Source organism: Macaca nemestrina, chromosome 15 (assembly GCF_043159975.1).
Source record: "Macaca nemestrina isolate mMacNem1 chromosome 15, mMacNem.hap1, whole genome shotgun sequence".
In the NCBI taxonomy this organism is placed as follows: domain Eukaryota; kingdom Metazoa; phylum Chordata; class Mammalia; order Primates; family Cercopithecidae; genus Macaca; species Macaca nemestrina.
Window position 1 is genome coordinate 17,127,615 of NC_092139.1, and position 18,445 is coordinate 17,146,059.

Genomic DNA, 18,445 nt, shown 5'->3' on the forward strand with positions numbered 1-18,445 from the left:
ATGGTGGCTCATGCCTGTAATCCCAACACTTTAGGAAGCCAAGGCAGGCAGATCACCTGAGGCAGATCACCTTTCATTCAGGTTTCAATGCAGCCTTCCATTCTCTAAATACGCAACAATTTCGAGACCAGCCTGGCCAACATGGTGAAACCCCGTCTCCACTAAAAATACAAAAAATTAGCCAGGCATGGTGGCAGACGCCTGTAATCCCAGCTTCTCAGGAGGCTGAGACAGGAGAATCGCTTGAACCCAGGAGGCAGAGGTTGCAGTGAGCCAAGATTGTGTCATTGCACTCCAGCCTGGGCAATAGAGCAAGACTCCGTCTGAAATAAAACTCAAAGACACACCGTATAGCAAATGCTTTTGGTGTTTTGATAACCGTATTTCCAAACAATTGATTTTCTCTGTAACCCTATGTCTTGTATTCAATGCATGTAATAACATTGGAGAAGGGATCCATTGGCTCCGTGTGCCAGGGGGCTCCATGGCAGAGCAGGTGTGCATACTCAATACAATGGTTTAATAAACATCGTCAGGCACTTTCTCACGTGGCCTCCTGATCCATCTCTCTCCACAGCTTTCTTCGGGAAGTATCTTAATGAATACAACGGCTCCTACGTGCCGCCCGGCTGGAAGGAGTGGGTCGGACTTCTTAAAAACTCCCGCTTTTATAACTACACGTTGTGTCGGAACGGGGTGAAAGAGAAGCACGGCTCCGACTACTCCAAGGTAAGCTGCGACCTTTCCGGCCTGGGAGAGACCGTGAGGCCCAGCAGTTAGGGGCCCAACTCGGGAGCCAGACTACCTAGGTTCAGATTGTGACTCAGACACTTAAAAGTGTGACCTTGAGCATTTTACATCCACCTCCTCATTCTCATTTTTTTCATCTCTCAGCCAGGCACAGTGGCTCACACCTGTAATCCCAGCACTTTGGGAGGCCAAGGTGGGCAAATCACTTGAGTCCAGAAGTTCAAGACCAGCCTGGGCAACATGACGAGACCCTGTCTCTACAAAAAATACAAAAACTAGCCAGGTGTGGTGGCACATGCCTATGGTCCCATCTACTGGAGAGGCTGAGATGGGAGGATTGCCTAAGCCTGGGAGTTTGAGGCTGCAGTGAGCCAAGATCTTGCCACTGCTCTTGGGCCAGGGTGACAGAGCAAGACTGTGTCTTTAAAAAAGAAAAGAAAAGTGTATTCATTTCTCAAAGAATAGTCTCTGTTTCCAAGAGTTTGGTTTTTTAACATTTTGCCCAGACAGAATATTCTTACAGAAAGTACATATACAGAGTGTACCACTCAAGGGCTTGTTGCAAACTGAACGGACGTGTGTAACGAGCACCCAGGTAGGCCAAGAAGAGAATGTCACCACCGCCCGCAGCAGTCCCCTCACGGAATTCCCCCCACTCGACAGCCCTCCCACGAGCATAACGATGATTCAGACTCTTAGCGTTACAGATTCTCTCTGCCTCTGGCTTCTCTTGCTTGGTATTATGTTGAGTTCATTCTTGCTGCCCAGCATTCCGTCATGCGCTTATACCGCAATTTGTTTATTTATTCTCCTTTCATTGGGCATTTAGGTATTTCCAGTTTAGGGTTATTACACATAGTGCCGCTGAGCACCGTCTAGAACCTAGTTCCTGGTGAGCACAGGGGTTCGTTTCTGTTACACCCGCTCCTCACAGCAGCGTTGCTGAGCACAGGGTGTGCGCGTGTTCAGAGTGAGTGGTTCCTGCCTAAGCACCTGCTGAGGTGGTTGATCCTCAGTCGTCGTTTTTTCTATTTTTAATTTAAGATGAATTGACATGAGGTAGCACGCACAGATCTTAAGTGGACCGCTCAGTGAATTTTCACATACGTGTGCATCTGTTTCAAATATGCGTGCATCTGTCTCACCACGGCTCCGATCAAGACGTACAGCATTTCCGGAAGACTCCCTGGGACCCCTCTCCAGTCATGAACCCCACCCTGGGGATGGCATCTACTCCGACTTCTGTCACCGTGGATTCGTTTTGGCTGTTCTAGAACTGCACCTAAATGGAATCGTATAGTCTGTTCTCTTCTGCGTCTACCTTTCTTCACCCAGTGCGGTGTCTGTGAGATATGTATTTATCCCTTCAACAACTCATGGACATTTGGTTGTCTCCAGTTTGGGTCTGTTATAAACTAAGCTGCCATGAACATCCTTGTCCATGGCTTTTAGTGGACATATGTGCCCATTTATTTTGGTTATACACCCAAAGAAGAGTTGCTGGGACATAGGATGTGTTAAGATGTTGCACCCGGCCGGGCGCAGTGGCTCATGCCTATAATCCCAGTGCTTTGGGAAGCCGAGGCGAGTGGATCACTTTAGGTCAGGAGTTCGAGGCCAGCCTGGCCAACATAGTGAAACCCTGTCTCCACTAAAAATACAAAAATTAGCCCGGTGTGGTGGCGGGCACCTGTAATCCCAGTTACTCAGGAGGCTGAGGCAGGAGAATGGCGTGAACCCAGGAGGCAGAGGTTGCAGTGAGCCGAGATCGCGCCACTGCACTCCAGCCTGGGTAACAGAGCAAGACTCCATCTCAAAAAAAAAAAAAAAAAAAAGGTTGCCCCAGTTTACATTCCCAACCAGAAATGGGAGTTGCTCTGCATCCTTTATCAGCACTTGGTGGTGTCTTTTTTGTCAGGGCTGCTTTGCTGGGCGTGTAGTGGTGTTTCCTTATGGTTTTACCACAGAGGCTTTTGAGGATCACATGAGTTAATACATGTAGAACATTAGAAGCACCCCCTTGCACGTAGTAAATACTCAGTATGTAGTGGCTTAGATCAGGGCAACAAATATTTTCTGTAAAGGGCCAGATACTAAATATTTTAGACTTGACAAGGCTTACAGTCCTGTTGCCACTGCTGGAGTCTGCCATTATAGTGTGCAAGCAGCCATGGGTAATATGCAAACAAATAAGCATGGCCATGTTCTAAGGAAGCTTTGTTTCCAAAAACAGGCAGTGGACCTGCTTGGCTATAGTTTGCTGACCCCTGGCTTAGATGATGATGAGGAGGAGGAGGAGGAGGAGAGGCTGATGGTGAGGTTTCATCCAGATGTCCCATTTTAAAAGAAACATAGAAATGAACAAATCTTCCTGCCCCATCCGAATCATCAGAGTCAGCTCTGACATCCCCCCACAGCTGGTACATTCTTTCCTCAGACTGGCTGCCAAATCCATCCTTCTTTCTCTTTTCCCCTCCACACTGCCACCAGTCCTGGGCCCTGCCTACTGTGACTCCCCAGGTTAAAGTCACTAGAGAACAGGCAATCACTGAAAGAGGGTAGCAAGCCGGGAGTGAGTGGACAATAAGGACTGGTGGGGACTGTGGAGAAGGCGTCTGTCTAAAAGGGGCAGATCGGGCCCAGGTAGAACTGTGGACCCAGACGGCCAGTTTTCCTATTTTTCGGCAGAAGCTGCAAATTTGTATTTTTTACCTATGAAATCTCCTGATTGGTAAATATTGGCAGCTACTTCAGACTCTTCTAAAATCCTGCATGAATTGAGCACGCCTGACCCACAGGCCTGCGGCCCTTCAGCCCATCATGTCATTATTCTGCCAACACCCTCCAGGGACTGTACAGTGAGTTTCACATTTGGAGTCAGTGGGATCAAGCTCAGAGCCCCAACCTGGACACATATTACGTGATCTTGGACACGCTGCCTACTCCTAAGAGCCTCAACTCCCAAATCTGACAAACGAGCATACACTTGCATACTTAGTCATGTGCACTTCCATTTACTGAGCACCTACTGTGTACCAGGCACCCTGCTGGGTGTTTAACATGTAGTACTTCTGATACTCAGAACAATCATATGAGGGGAGTGGACTAGTCAAACTTGATTCCATTATTCATTCACCACCCCCAACAAGTATTCATTGAGAGCCTGCTGTGTGCCAGGCACCATGCCAAGTGCTGGCTATTCCAGGGTGAATGAAAACAGACCCAGCCATGGTCCCCCTGGAGCTCACAGTCTGGCACATGAAGATGTGATATAAACCATTAAGTGATGTGCACACATCATTAATGCACACACACACACACACACACACACACATCACACCCATCTATTTTGTCATCCCCAGTATGAGCCATTTCAACCTACAAGCTTGCTGGTTATTACAATCATCTTAGTTGTTGTTTTTTGTTTTTGTTTTTGTTTTGAGACAGAGTTTTTGCGCTTGTTGACCAGGCTGGGGTACAATGGTACGATCTTGGCTCACTGCAACCTCCGCCTCCTGGGTTCGTGTGAGTCTCCTGCCTCAGCCTCCTGAGTAGCTGGGATTACAGGCATGTGTCACCACGCCCAGCTAATTTTGTATTTTTAGTAGAGATGGGGTTTCTCCATGTTGGTCAGGCTGGTCTTGAACTCCCAACCTCAGTGATCCACCCACCGTGGCCTCCCAAAGTGCTGGGATTACAGGCGTGAGCCACAGCACCCGGCCACTATAGGGTAATTTTTTGTTATCAGACTAGGCGCTTGCAGTTGTTTATGAACAGAAATTTAACTCCCATTGGCTTAATCAAAGAGGAAATATATTCACCTGTTTAACTGAAAACCAGCTGTAGGGGTATCAGGCATGGGTGGATCCAGGAGTTCAAATGAACCCCCATGGAGTTGGTTTCCCTCTACTGTCAGCTCTGTTTTCTTCTGCTCGGCTGTATTCACAGACGCTCTCTCTCCTCCTGGTAGCAATGTAACCTTGCTTACATCCTCCCAGTTTCCTGGCCAGCTGCAGGCGTGGGAATCTGTCTCCCAGGATTCCCAGTGAGTCTCAGTGCATCTCATTGGCTCTGGATCAGTCCCATGTCTGTCCCTGAGCCAATCAGTGTAGCCGGGAGGACGACTGGTTCCCTGGACTATAAGTCACATGGTCCACTCCTGAGCCAGACGTGGGGGTAGCAGGAGCTCTACCCTGGAACCTTGGCTGAGAATAGAGCCCCACATAAGAATGGAGTTTCCACCAGGAGAAGGCTGACTAGGTGCTCAACAGCCAAAAAACACTCTGTCCCGCTTCTGTTCTGGAAACACCGGCACACATGGAGATCCCTCTGCCTCTGACAGGTCATCCTCGGCTTCCCATAAGTCTGATGGGTCCAGGCCCAGGGGGCAGAAGCCGCCTTCCGCCTGCCCTCAAGTCTTACTCTGCACATAGTAGGCCTGCGGCCTCCCAAGTGAATTAATTCCAAAGTTCTGATGAGGCAGTCCAGCATGGACTCCTTGGAATATAAATTCCAGTCCCAGGGCTAAGCACGCTGTTTCCCTCCTCCCAGCCTCAGTGCAGGCGGATTCTCTAAATATCCTGAAAAACACACTCCCTCCTTTTTAAAATTCTTCACCACATCCACGCCTCGTCTCAGAGCAGCCCAATAATCAGGTTATCCCGGGGTGCTCAGGGTTCTTTTGGGGCTAAGCATGGGGACATAGAACGTCCGTCCTTTTGCCCAGTGTCCCGCCCCCACACATCTCCTCGTGTGAATGAGAACAGCCCTGTGAGAGAGGCGTGAGAGGATTCCTGTCCACACCCCCCCAGTTACCAGGGGCCTGGGAACAGACGCTCTAACAGGGATGTGGTCAGAGGGCGGGATGGTGAAGTCAGAACTGGCTCAGGTCCAGGGTTCAAATCCTGAGGGTAGCAGTGGGCAGCAGGAGCCCAGGTGTCAAGGGAACAGGCGTGAGCCCGGGGTTCCAGCCGAGGCAGAGCTCAGGAGCCCTGTGCCCTGGGCCCTAGACTCAGGCAGTAAGATGCCTCTGGCAAGACAGAACGTCACTGCTGGCCTCGGGGAGGGGCTTGTTGAGAGGCCCAGGCAGGGAGGAAGCTCAGCCCTTCGTAAGCCCCCCTCAGAAGGCCTCTGAGGACTCTGTCCCAAGTCACTAATCCTCAGGTGGGTACATGCCACCAAAGGAGTCCAGATGTCAAGGGCAGACAGAGAGGCGGTGGTGATGAGAAAACAGTGATACAGGACAAGCACTAAAGGCAGAAGAGGGTTGGAGAAGGGAAGACAGTTGTTGGTGGGAAGCGAAGTGAGAATGACCTAGGGTTGAGTCCCCCGAAGAAGCTTCCAGGTGGCTGGTCAAAGCAGGCCTGGGTGTTGGGTGAGTCTGCAGGGAGGTGATGGCAGTGCACAGCCAGTCTGGGGGCAACCCGGCAGATTCTATGAACTTAAATGTGCCCCACCCCTTGCCGCAGCATGTACACTTCTCTGTCTGTCTGGAGAAGCCTCAGTCATATGCAGGAGATGGCGTGACAGAGCAGTTGGTTATAGCTTTGTTTGTTACTGAAAGAAATCGGCAAAGTCCACCAATACACGAAATAACTAAATGACCATGAAGCATCCCTCCCCTGGAAGATCCTGGGCAGGATGGGGCAGGTCTGCCTTATGTCCTGAGCCCAGCAGGCAGAATGGGAAAAGCAAGTTCCAGAACTCCGCAGGTCCTTAATGAAATGTCACCTCACTTCAGCCTTCCTGGACCCCCTTGTATAAGGGCACCCCCACACACACTCCTTACTGCAACACATCACCATCTGACATGTTATACGCTGTGTATATTACTGATTCATTTGTAAAGTATCTGTCTCTTCTCATAAGAATACGAGCCCCTTGAAGGCAGGAATGCTCATTTGTTTTGTTCACTGCTGTATTGTCAGATAAATGAATATGTACAGTATGCTGCGATTAATAATATAAAAAGATGCATTAAGTGATACTATAACTTACCTAATAAAACACTGGAAAGGTTATTCTCAGTAGGGGACAGAAGAGCCAAGGTTATGGGGGTGGGTGGGGGGTCAGTAAGGAGTAATCTAATCAAATGAGACTTCACTGTCCTTTGTACTATTTTAATTTTCACAAAGAAACTGCAGGCATATGGTTCTTGGGGAATAATGACTGACACTCATTTAGACATAGCATGTACCAGATACTGTTTGAATCATTTTACATAAATTAACCCATGCGTTTCTCACCATAGTCTGTGAGGTATATACTGTTAGTATTCCCAACTGTCAGATGAGAAAACTGAGCCCCAGAGAGGCTAAGTAATGTAACCAGGCCACACAGCCTAGTAAGTGATAAAGCAGGATTCGAACCCAGGCCATCTGGCTTCAAAGTCCATGCATTAAACCACAGCCCGTGGGCCCAGACTAGTGGTTTTTGTATGGCCCCTGAGCTAAGAATGGTTTTTAATTTTCAACTAGTTGAAAAACAATCAAAAGAAGAGCATTTTTCACATGGTATATACAAAAAAGGAATGTTATTCAGCCTTTAAAAAGAAGGAAATCCGGCTGGGCGCAGTGGCTCATGCCTGTAATCCCAGCACTTTGGGAGGCCAAACCAGGTGGATCACTTGAGGTCAGGAGTTCGAGACTAGCCTGGCCAACATGGTGAAACCCCGTCTCTCTACTAAAAATACAAAAATTAGCTGGACATGGTGGTGCATGCCTGTAGTCCAGCTACTTGGAAGGCTGAGGCAGGAGAATCGCTTGAAACCGCGGAGGCAGAGGCTGCAGTGAGCCGAGGTCGTGCCTCTGCACTACAGCCTGGCCGACAGAGCAAGACTCTGTCTCAAAATAAAACAATAAAATAAGGCAATCTTATGATATGCAGCAACGTGGATGAACCTTATATGCTAAGTGAAATAAACCAGACACAGAAGGACAAATACTGCATGATTCCACTTACATGAGGCAGCTAAATTAGTCAGACAATAGCAGCAAAAAGGAGAATGGTGGTTGGCAGGGCCCAGGGGAGGGGGAGCTGGGGAGCTGGGGAGTTGCTGTTCAAGATGTATGAGGTTTCAGTTATGCAAGATGAAACAGTTCCAGAGATCTGCTGTACGACATGGTGCTTAGAGTTAACGGTTCTCTACTTCACAGATAAAACTTTGTTAAAAAGCATACCGCTCGTGGTTTTTTACCACAATAAAGCTTTTAAGAGTAATTTTCATGACGTGAAAAATATATGAAATTAAAACTGCATCCATACATAAAGCTTTACTGGAGCACGGACATGCCCATTCATTTTCCCGATAGCTGCTTTCAAGCCACAATGGCAGTAATGAGTAGTTGCAACTGAGACATGGGGCCTGCAGAGCCTAAATATTGACTATCCGACCCTTTACAGGAACGGTTTGTGCATACTTGCTCTAAACCACTATGTATGCTTCTCATTAATAATTTTATCTGTGTGGGGGAAAGAAAAGATGGTCCTGACCCAAAAATACAAAGGCCTTGGCTGCAGCTCTGGATGTATGGCTTATTCGTTTGGGGACCTCACTTCCTTATCTGTAAAATGGGTATAATGTCCACTTGTGGAAGTTGCTGTGACGGTCAGCTGAGCTAAGATATTTCATAATACTAAGAGCGTATGTTCATTCATTACAAGTTTTCTGGAGCCCGAGGAGCCGCTGCCACCCACACGTGCTGCCTTGGCCTTGGAGGGAAGCCCGGTGCTGAGTGCCCACTCGAGGGAAACACGCTTTTGCCTGGGGCTGAGGCTGGCAGTCTCCGCAGACACTAGCTGCTCAGTCGGTGAAGCTTGTGGATGCCTGCAGGAATCACCTGGGGCTCAGAGGGTGCCTGCCAGAGGGAGCCAGATGCACCTCGGGGTCCCGGCTGTGGCTTCTCAGCCCTGTGGAGCTGCGCAGGCCAGGAGCTCCTGGGTAGAGCCTGACTCCTGGGCGCCAGATTCTGGAAAACACGCCTGGGCCTGCCTGGCCCCCACCCGTCTCACCCTCCCGCTCGCAGCTCTGAATTTCAGAGTCCTTCCTCATGGCTCTCCCCAGGCACCCCAAACACAGTTTGCCCATATCTGAACTCGGCCTTTCGCCCAGCCCAGGCCTTCTCTGTACCCTTCCCTCAACTGCCCAAACCAGAGACCAGCAGGGGTGGGGTCACCTGCCCCTCCCACCCCCCACGTCCGCCCAGTGGCTGTGTCCTGGCTGCCACTGAGCGTCACTGGATGCCACCCCTGCCACCCTGGCCCAGGCCCCCAGGTCTCTCCCTTAGATACCTGGGTGTGACTGAAGCCCTGTGGCTGGAGGGATGGGCAGCTTTTGTTGGCCCACCTGGCACTAACTGCCTGCCGGTGGAGCAGGGTGGCAGCTTTAGAGGCAGGTGTGTCATGTGGCATTGTGGAGCCAGCAGAGGTCGGGGAAGACTCAGCCAAGGAGTGGCCACTGAGGAGGACAGATAAGGAGGGGAGCTCTCAGACATGGAGAAAATCTGCCTCGCCACCAAGACAGTCCTGATTCTTAGTTGAATGGTGACAGAGAGCTGGCTGTGCACAGGACACTGTGGCAAGAGCTTCACATCTATTAGAGCTTTAACCCTCCTGTCAGCCTCGAGAGGCAGGTACCATAATCACCCCACACACACTTCCAAACATGAGACTCTGGGAGCCCCTGACCTACCCTCCTGGCTCTCATTCCTCCCCTGGCCTGAGCCATTCCCTGGAGGTAGCCAATATCCTGGAGCTTCTTCCCACACGTACCTTTATTATTTCATCCCATATGCAGATGTCTCAAACAATGTACAATGCTGTGTGTGTGTCCTTAGACTTTTCATGAATGATACCATATACAAATCCTTCCACAACCTGCTTTTCTCACCCAATATAACGTTGTAAGATTTATCCATGTTTGATCCGTGTTCATCCACGTAGCTCTGTTCTTTTTCACTGCTTTGTAATCCCATTGTGTATCTTCTCCTAGGAATGGAGGTTAATGGTAGCTTTATTTTTAAAAAAGTTTAACCACAGCCAAACAGGCATATAGTTCTAGGATGAAGTAGTGAAGATGAGTCTGTTATGAAGAGCAATGGTGGCTTCCCACCCCACCCCACTGGCGGGGGGCAGCAAGTGTCTACTACTGGCGGTTCCACCTCGTTCTCATGCCATTTCTTGATTTGACCCCTTCAGGCCCTGACTGTTGATGTCAGGGTACAGAGCTTTGCACCATTTTTAGATCCACTGTAAGTTACCTTTGTCATTTTAAGAACTTTTCTAATACCTTTAGATCATGTTCCAAAACTATAGCAGCAGCTCTTTGATTTATGTAACATGTATTATTTTTATGTAATACATTCTATAGAGCCCCCTTATAAAATTGTTTTTACTCCCCAAAATTAATCCATAAACAATATTCAAGGACCAATATATAAAGTAGCAAGTAACTTTCTCTGCTTCTCTCCTCTTCCCAGTCTTCAATCAGCATTTTGATATCCTTCCAGATTTTTCCTTGATGCTCAAAAATACATGAGGTTAGAGTTTGGTTTCTCCTCTTCACCCTCCCTTCCCTCTGCCCCCACAAAAAAAATAGAATCTTTCTGGGTTTGACTCTGTTGCTTGCTCTTAGCCTTAACCATGTGTCTTGGACAACTTTACACATCCCTTTTTAATGTCTGCACAGCATTGCATAGTATGGCAGCAATGCCACCAGGTGTGTTGGCTCATGCCTTAATACCTACACTTTGGGAGGCTGAGGCAGGAGGACTGCTTGAGATCAGGAGTTGGAGATCAGCCTGGGCAACCACTTGCTAGCTGTATCTACTTGGGCTAACCACTGTTAGATACTCAAGACTGTCTGTAGAGACCCTGTCTCTACAAAATAAGAATAAAAATGAAAAATTAGCTGGGTGTGGTGGCACGTGCCTATAGTCCTAGCTACTCAGAAGGCTGAGGCAGGAGGATCACTTGAGCTGAGGACCTCAGGGTTACACTGAGCTATGATTGTGCCACTGCACTCCATGTCTCCTGAGCGACAGAGCAAGACCCTGTCTCTAATATGTACTTGTGTGTATAATATATATGCATGTATACTATTAAACATATATCCTCCTGCTGGTCACTGCAGTGTTTTTGTTTTATAAACAATATTGCAGTGGCCATTCTTGTGCATATGGATATAGTGGATGAGTGTACCTGAAAGAGTGTCTGTAGATGTGTGAATACATCATAGTATATGTATATATGTTGTATACTTCAGGGTGGAAGCTGTAGCCACCTCTTCACCTTTTTTTCAGGAAAATAATCACTTTTTTAAAGTAATTGTTTTGGGCAGAGCTGCTTTCTAGCAGAGGGTATGTTTCAAGAACGCATTACCTTCAAGAAAGATTAGCAGCTAAATATTTACTAAATTCGGGAAGAGTTGTATGGGTGCTATGGCTTATGTCTGTAATCCCAGCACTTTGGGAGGCCAAGGTAGGAGGATCACTTGAGCCTGGGAGATGGAAGCTGCAATGAGCCATGATTTCACCACTGCACTCCAGTATAGGCAACGGAGCAAGACCCTGACAAAAAAAAAAAAAATTAAGAGTTTAGGCAAATCTCAACTTCTTAGCAGAGCTTTTAAAGCCTCCAGTTCTGGCTATTTACTTTTTCTCCAACTCTTCTCTCCTCTTGCCCAATATGTAAGTCAGTTCCTTATTTTCCTGGAGACATTACTGCATCCCCATCCCTTTTTTTTTTTTTTTTTTTGTGCTGCTCCTTATATCATTTCTGCATTTTACCCTCTTTCCAAGGAACCAGTTGCCATCTGCCCTCTTTTCTATTTTTAGGACACATGGCAAGCACATTCCTGCCTCAGAGCCCTGTTATCTCTGCCTGGAACTCTTCCCTGGATCAGTGATTCTCAATCCTGAATACCCATTAGAATCCCCTGGGGAGTTTTTTAAAAGTCTAATACCTGAGCCAAACCACAGGCCAATGCAACCAGAATCTCTGGGGGTGGGCCCAGGTATCAGTAAGCTCTCCAGGGGATTCCAGCAAAATCCAGTGACATATATCTTCCTATGCCCAGCTCCTTCTTATCATTCAGGTCTCAACTCAAATGTCACCTCCTCAGAGAGGACCTCCCTGACTGCCCCAGCTAAAATATGCCCCTCACCTCAGCTCCCAGTTACTCTTTGTTACATTTCTCTGTTTTATTATATTTCCTTCATCTGTCACACCTTTTAACTACCTTGGTTCTTTATTTATACACGTGTCTACTCCTGCCCCACTGTAGGCACCCCAGGAACTTAGGGATATACCCACCCTGCATGACAGTGTCCCCAGAGCCTTGAAAAAACTTCAGACTTATGAGCCAAGACTCTGTAGTGCTGGGTCCAACATTTACTAGCTGTGTGCCATTGGGCAATTTACTTAGCTTCTCTGTGCCTTAATTTCCTGTTCTGGTAAATAAGGATTATCATCATACCTACTTTCTATAGTTATGTCAGAATTAAGTGAGCAAATACAGGTAAACACAGAACAGTCCTTGGCACATCGTAAGCACTCAGTACTGTTAGCTATTATTCTTTTAATATCTCTTTTTTTTTTGAGTCAGCACCCAGGCTGGAGTGCAATCATGCAGTCTTGGCTCACTGCAGCTTCCACCTCCTGTGTTCAAGTGATTCTCCTGCCTCAGCCTTCTGAGTAGCTGGGCTACAGGTGCTCACCACCACGCCTGGCTAATTTTTGTATTTTTAGTAGAGATGGGGTTTCACCATATTGGCCAGGCTGGTCTCAAACTGACCTCAGGTGATCCACCCACCTCAGCCTCCCAGAGTGCTGGAATCACAGGTGTGAGCCATCCCACCCAGCCTATTCTTTTAATATCTATATTGAATGATATATTGCAATTCCTGCCCTGTTCTCCCTACCCACTTCTCTGCTTTATCTCCAATGAGCTTAGCACCATTTGCATCATTTGTCTGGCATTTCATTTATTTTACTTGCTTATTTCTTGTCTGTCTCCTCCCTAGACTGTCAGCTGCACAAGGGCAGAAATTGTTTTGTTCACTGTTGTGTCCCCAGTGCCTAGCATGGTGCCTGGCATATATTGGACACCAGTATGAATACCTGGCTCCTCACCTGTTCTCCTTTCTCTCCTCACCCCCCAGGATTACCTCACAGACCTCATCACCAACGACAGTGTGAGCTTCTTCCGCACGTCCAAGAAGATGTACCCGCACAGGCCAGTCCTCATGGTCATCAGCCATGCAGCCCCCCACGGTCCTGAGGATTCAGCCCCACAATATTCACGCCTCTTCCCCAATGCATCTCAGCACATGTAAGCCTCAGCACTCTGCCTGCCAGAGGCACTGCTTAGCATGAAGGGGGAGGGTCAGGCTTTAGCAACAGTACTGTCACCACCATGACTTCACTGTGCCTTCTCTCTAATCCTCCTGGTTGAAAGACCCCAAGAACATGCTGCTTGTCCACGGTGAAACTGGGATGCAACTCCAGACAGCCTGGCCAACAGACCAAGGCAGGAGAATTTTTAACTTGGGGTACACGGCCTCCCACCAAGAGGTCTGTGGATGGAACTGTGTAGAATGGGTTTCCATTTAATGCCATGTGTATTTTATTTAAGACATCTAAAAACATTCTTTTGAGTAAGGGGTCTATAGTTTTACCAGACTAATTATTTGCCACCATTTATTGAGCCGTGGGCTATGTAGCAGGTGCTGTGCTAAGCCCTTCACATTGTGTCCAGTCCCTGAATACTCACAATGACCCTTGGTGTACCAGTTATCTATTGCCATGTGACAAGTCATCCCAGAATCTAGCAGCTTAAAACAACAAACACAAATTATCTCATGGTGTCTGTGAGTCAGGAATCTGGGAGTGGCTCTTCTGAGCTCCTGGCCCAGGGTCTCCCGAAGTTGCAGTCAAGGTGTCAGCTGGGGCTGCAGTCACCTGAGGCTTCACTGGGGCTCAGTCCCATGGCTGGGCCTTGCCACATGAGCCTCTGTCCGTAGGATGTTACAGTGTCCTCACAGCATGATAACTGGCCTTGCCCACAGCAGATGATCAGAGAGTGAGGCCAAGAAGGAAGCCGCAGTGTCTTTTACAACCTAATCTTGGAAGTGGCACCATCACTCTGCCACATTCTATTGGTCACACAGACCAGTCCTCCTACAACATGGGAGAGTCTGCGCAGGAGTGTGAAGGCCAGGAAGTGGGGATCATCGAGGGCCATCTTGGAGGCTGCCTGTCACACTTGGTGTTCCCATTTTACAGATGAATAAACTGAGGCACAGAGAGGTGAGGTAACTTACCTGAGGTCACCCAGCTCTAAGTGGCAGAGCCAGGATTCAAGTCCAGCCCCTACTTCTGCTTCCCATGCCTCTGCCCACCCCTGCAGGCCTCCATCCAGCTGGCTGGGAAACTTCCTGGAAAGTTCTCCTGCTGCTCTCTGCCTCAGACCACCCCCTGCTTAGTGGTAACTCAGCAGCCCTTGCTGTGACATTCTGGGGCCTCAAGGATGGGGCGGTTTGGAATCTGCCTGAATATTCAGGTTGTTTAGCTTCATTACAATCGGAATACATTGCCCTCCTCAAGCCCCTCCTGTGATTACTTTTTGACAGCCCTCGAAGCAGCTCAGAGAGGGTATGAAAGGCACTGTTCACCTTCCCATCCCGGTCTCTGGGAAGCAGGCTTTGACAGATGATGATGATGAGCTGGGTCCCAGGGGCTGCAGCATTGCTTCTGTGCACATCTGTCTGGCTCCCCCTCCAAACCCAAGCCCACTCCTCTCCCCCCAAGCAGGCCAGCCTCCCCCAGCAGCTGGCACCCTGCCCCATCCCCACTTAGAACTCATCCCTGCAGGGGATGGAGGCCACTCAGCCCTGTCTAAGGGAGAAGCCGTGGGTGGGGGAAGGGACACTTTGCTTTGGCAGCATCTCTAAAAGAGGTGCCAGCTTCACCCCAAGCAGCAGCGAGCAGCGCCGGAATTTTGTGGTGGAATTGTTTGACATTGCCTGTTGGTTTATTTTCCCTTTGAAATGAAAATTACAGAAATTGAAAACGAGCACTGTCTGCTCTTATGTGGAGAAACCCCCTTTGCCTTCTCAGGGGCATGTTTGGAAGGCTCTGTTATCTCTGGGGTATAATCATTTCCAGAAGAAACCAAAAAAAGAGAAAGTTCGGCAACTAGGATGTTTAATGATGACAGTCAAGAAGGGGTGGGCGGGGGACAGAGCCGGGGCACAAGGTTAGAGCACTGGATCTTTCTGTCAGGGGTCTCCTATCCCATCTCTCCCCTAGAAAGCTGGCACATGCCCTGTCCTGGCACAGGCCTTATGGATTCTGTCAAAAGTTGGTAGGTGGTGGTACCATCCACCCCACAGACCCCAGGGCCCTGCACCCTCCCCATGCACCCTCACACACACAGTCACATACATATGGACACACACAAAGACATGCAAATACACACAAGCACACAGAGGCATACCACACAAGCAGACACCCATGCAATGAAACACACGCAGTCCTGGGCAACTTAGTGAGACTCTCTCTCTACAGAAAATTTAAAATTAGCCAGGGGTGGTGGTGCACACTTGTAGTCCCAGCTACTGGAAAGGCTGAGGTGGAGGGATCGCTTGAGCCTGAGAGGTCAAGGCTGCAGTGAGCTATGATTGCGCCAGTGCACTCCAGCCTGAGTGACAGAGTGAGACCCTGTCTCTTAAAAAAAAAAAAGAAACATACACACATGCAGACACACACAGAAATACACAGTTACAGACACACACACAGACATACACACATGCAAACACAGACATAGGCAGAAATACAAAGATACACACAGGCAGGCCCGCAGACACAGCCCACCAGCCCTCAGAGCTTCCCTGCAAAGGGCGCTGATTGTGGCTTCAAGGGCTTTGGGGCGAGGGGTGTCAGGGCTGCTGCTGAAGGCCGCAGACACACAGTGGAGGGGCTGTGAGCACACCACCATCTTTCACTGTTTCCCCAGCAGAAGGGAAGGGGATGCTCTCCTTCATGCCCTTTCGTGAATACACCAGACATTCCTGAGATGCTGGAGGAGGTGAAGTTTTCAGATCTTTGTTGAACGGGCAGCTGAGCCCATGGGAAGATGCTGACATCCTCCCTTGTGGAGCCTGGCTTGACACAGGCGACTGGCAAGCTGGCGTTGACCCCAAGCTCCACCCGGCTTTGCTGCCTTCTGGCCTCAGTGTCCTTCTCCAAAAGCTCTGTCTCAGAGCTGGGGCTGCAGGAATCGCCATCCTCTGAACAAACTCACCCCTCCCTGTTCTCAAGGGCTGACATCAGCCTGACTTCTCTTGGATTCAGGGATGATTGCTGAAAATTGCATCCTGGAATCCAGGCCCTTGGGCCTGCGGGACCAATTTTCCCACACGTTGGGCTGTGTGGGACAGAGAACATCTGTCCATCTGCTGCCCCCAGCAGCCTCCTTTCAGTTCCTTGGTGGGACAGATCTGAGAGGGGAGCTGAGCTCGTTCCTGGGAACGTTCTACATGGCAGTCAGGCCCTGAGACGGCAGAGCCAGCCCGCAGAGGAGCCTGGCCGTTCTGTAATGAAAGGAACGTGGGCCCTGATGGATTTAGTGGCGGGAGGCTGCAGATCAGCCAGGGGCTCAGAAAACCGAGTCCAGGGGAGCCTTGGAGACAGTGACTCACCTCCCGCCTTACATAGCAACGGTGTCCACAACTGCCAAGCTACCCCAGCGGCAGCGTCACAATGTCTGCCCTGGACGATCACGATATTTGAGACGCTGCTGAAGTCCCAACGAGCCAGGTCGGAGGGAGACATGTCTGTGTCCCTCTGACCAGGCTCGTTTTTCCTCTTCTTCTTTGCGGGAGCTCCTTGCCCCCGGAACACCCACTGTGAAAAGCGGTGGAAACTCAACCTTTACTTCAGCCTTGACTGAGAAGGGGAGCCAGATTTGCAGGGAACCTGGCCTTCAAGAACCGTCAGACCCAGGGCGAGGAAGCCCACTTTTTGTGAGGCCTTAAACAGTGCTTCCTGTCAGTGGTGCACCCCACCCAGGAGACCCCCACATGCTGCGGTTTTCAGTAGCTCAGATCCGGGGGCCCGGCATAAACCGAGGTGACAAGGAGGTGCTTTTGGTTTGCTCACAGTGATTCCTCTGGTTTTGGTTTAATCTTCCATTGACTAACCAGGAAGCAGAGAGGGTCAGAGAAGTTTGGGGACCTGCCCGCTGTCTCACAGAGTGAGTGACAGACCCAGTGTACCTGACTTCTGCCGTGGAGTCACCTGTGATTACTAATGACAAAGGGATACACCAGTGATAACCTCACGCGAGCAGTCATCACGCACTGGCCATGGTTAGAAGGGCTCCCCTTACAGCCTCTCCCTCAGTGCTCACAGCCATCCTGGGAACTGGCACTGTCTATATTCTCCTTGGGTAGGAAGTGAGGGAACTGATGCCTTGGGAGGGAACTAACTGGCCAAAGACAGAACTGGGGTTCAAACCCAGCAGCTGGTATGGGCCACCACTGCTGTGATATCGTCATAGATACCTGCCTGGGGTCCCTCCCTCCCTCATGTCACAGGTGCTCAGACAGAACTTTGCCCCACACACTCCTGCTGCAAGATTAAGCAGCATGCCAGGCGCAGTGGTTCATGCTTGTAATGCCAAAACTTTGGGAGGCCGAGGAGGGTGGATCACCTGAGGTCAGGAGTTAAAGACCAGCCTGGCCAACATGGCAAAACCCATCTCTGCTAAAACTACAAGAATTAGCCAGGTGTGGTGGCACATGCCTGAAGTGCCAGCTACTAAAGAGGCTGCGGCAGGAGAATCACTTGAACCCAGGAGGCGAAGGCTGCAGTGAGCTGAGATCCCACCACTGCACTCCAGCCTGGACGACAGCGAGACTCCATTTCAAAAAAAAAAAAAACAGGCCGGGCGCGGTGGCTCACGCCTATAATCCCAGCACTTTGGGAGGCCAAGACAGTCAGATCACGAGGTCAGGAGATGAGACCATCCTGGCTAACACAGTGAAACCCCATTTCTACTAAAAATACAAAAACATTAGTCAGGCGTGGTGGCAGGCGCCTGTAGTCCTAGCTACTTGGGAGGCTGAGGCGGGAGAATCGCTTGAACCAGGAGGTAGAGGTTGCAGTGAGCTGAGATCGCGCCACTGCACTCCAGCCTGAGCGACAGAGCGAGACTCCGTCTCAAAAAGTAAGAGAATGTGGCGTGTCCCAAATGTACACATTCAGGTGCCTTCCTCACAATTCTGGCCTTACACATATAACTATAACTTATTTAATTTTTAAATCAATTTCTATTACTTCAAACTAAAATCTATTGCAAACGGATATTCTGTGGTCCTACCTTAACCACAATAACTGCCACCTGCCATTCCCCAAAGGTAACTGCCATCTACCAAAAATAGGTCCAAGGCACACAAAGCAATGTTACGGAATTCGAGTTGGGTGCTGGTTCCTGATGAAGGCTCTGAACTCGACTGTCTTCCGTTTTTTTCAAAAGGGAGATGAGCAAAGTCTAGAGAGGTGTTAAAGAAACACTAGCACCAAACTGAGACTTTGCCCTGAGAGAACCGACAAGGGACTGGCTGTCTCACTTTGTCGCTCAAGATCACTGAATGCTGTGCCTCTTAGGAGCTTCCCACATGCACACTTCACATGT

The 18,445-nt window shown here is 49.3% G+C and overlaps 1 protein-coding gene across 7 annotated transcripts in view; it reads left to right on the forward strand.

Moving 5' to 3' along the window:
- The window catches only part of LOC105496497 (sulfatase 2), a 131,465-nt gene that overhangs the window by 84,270 nt on the left and 28,750 nt on the right, over positions 1-18,445 (forward strand). For all 7 annotated transcript variants that reach the window (XM_011767004.3, XM_011767003.3, XM_071079169.1 and 4 more), the window contains exons 4-5: positions 578-729; positions 12,909-13,078. In XM_011767004.3, the coding sequence (XP_011765306.2) occupies positions 578-729; positions 12,909-13,078 (322 nt within the window). The remainder of the gene's footprint in view (positions 1-577; positions 730-12,908; positions 13,079-18,445) is intronic.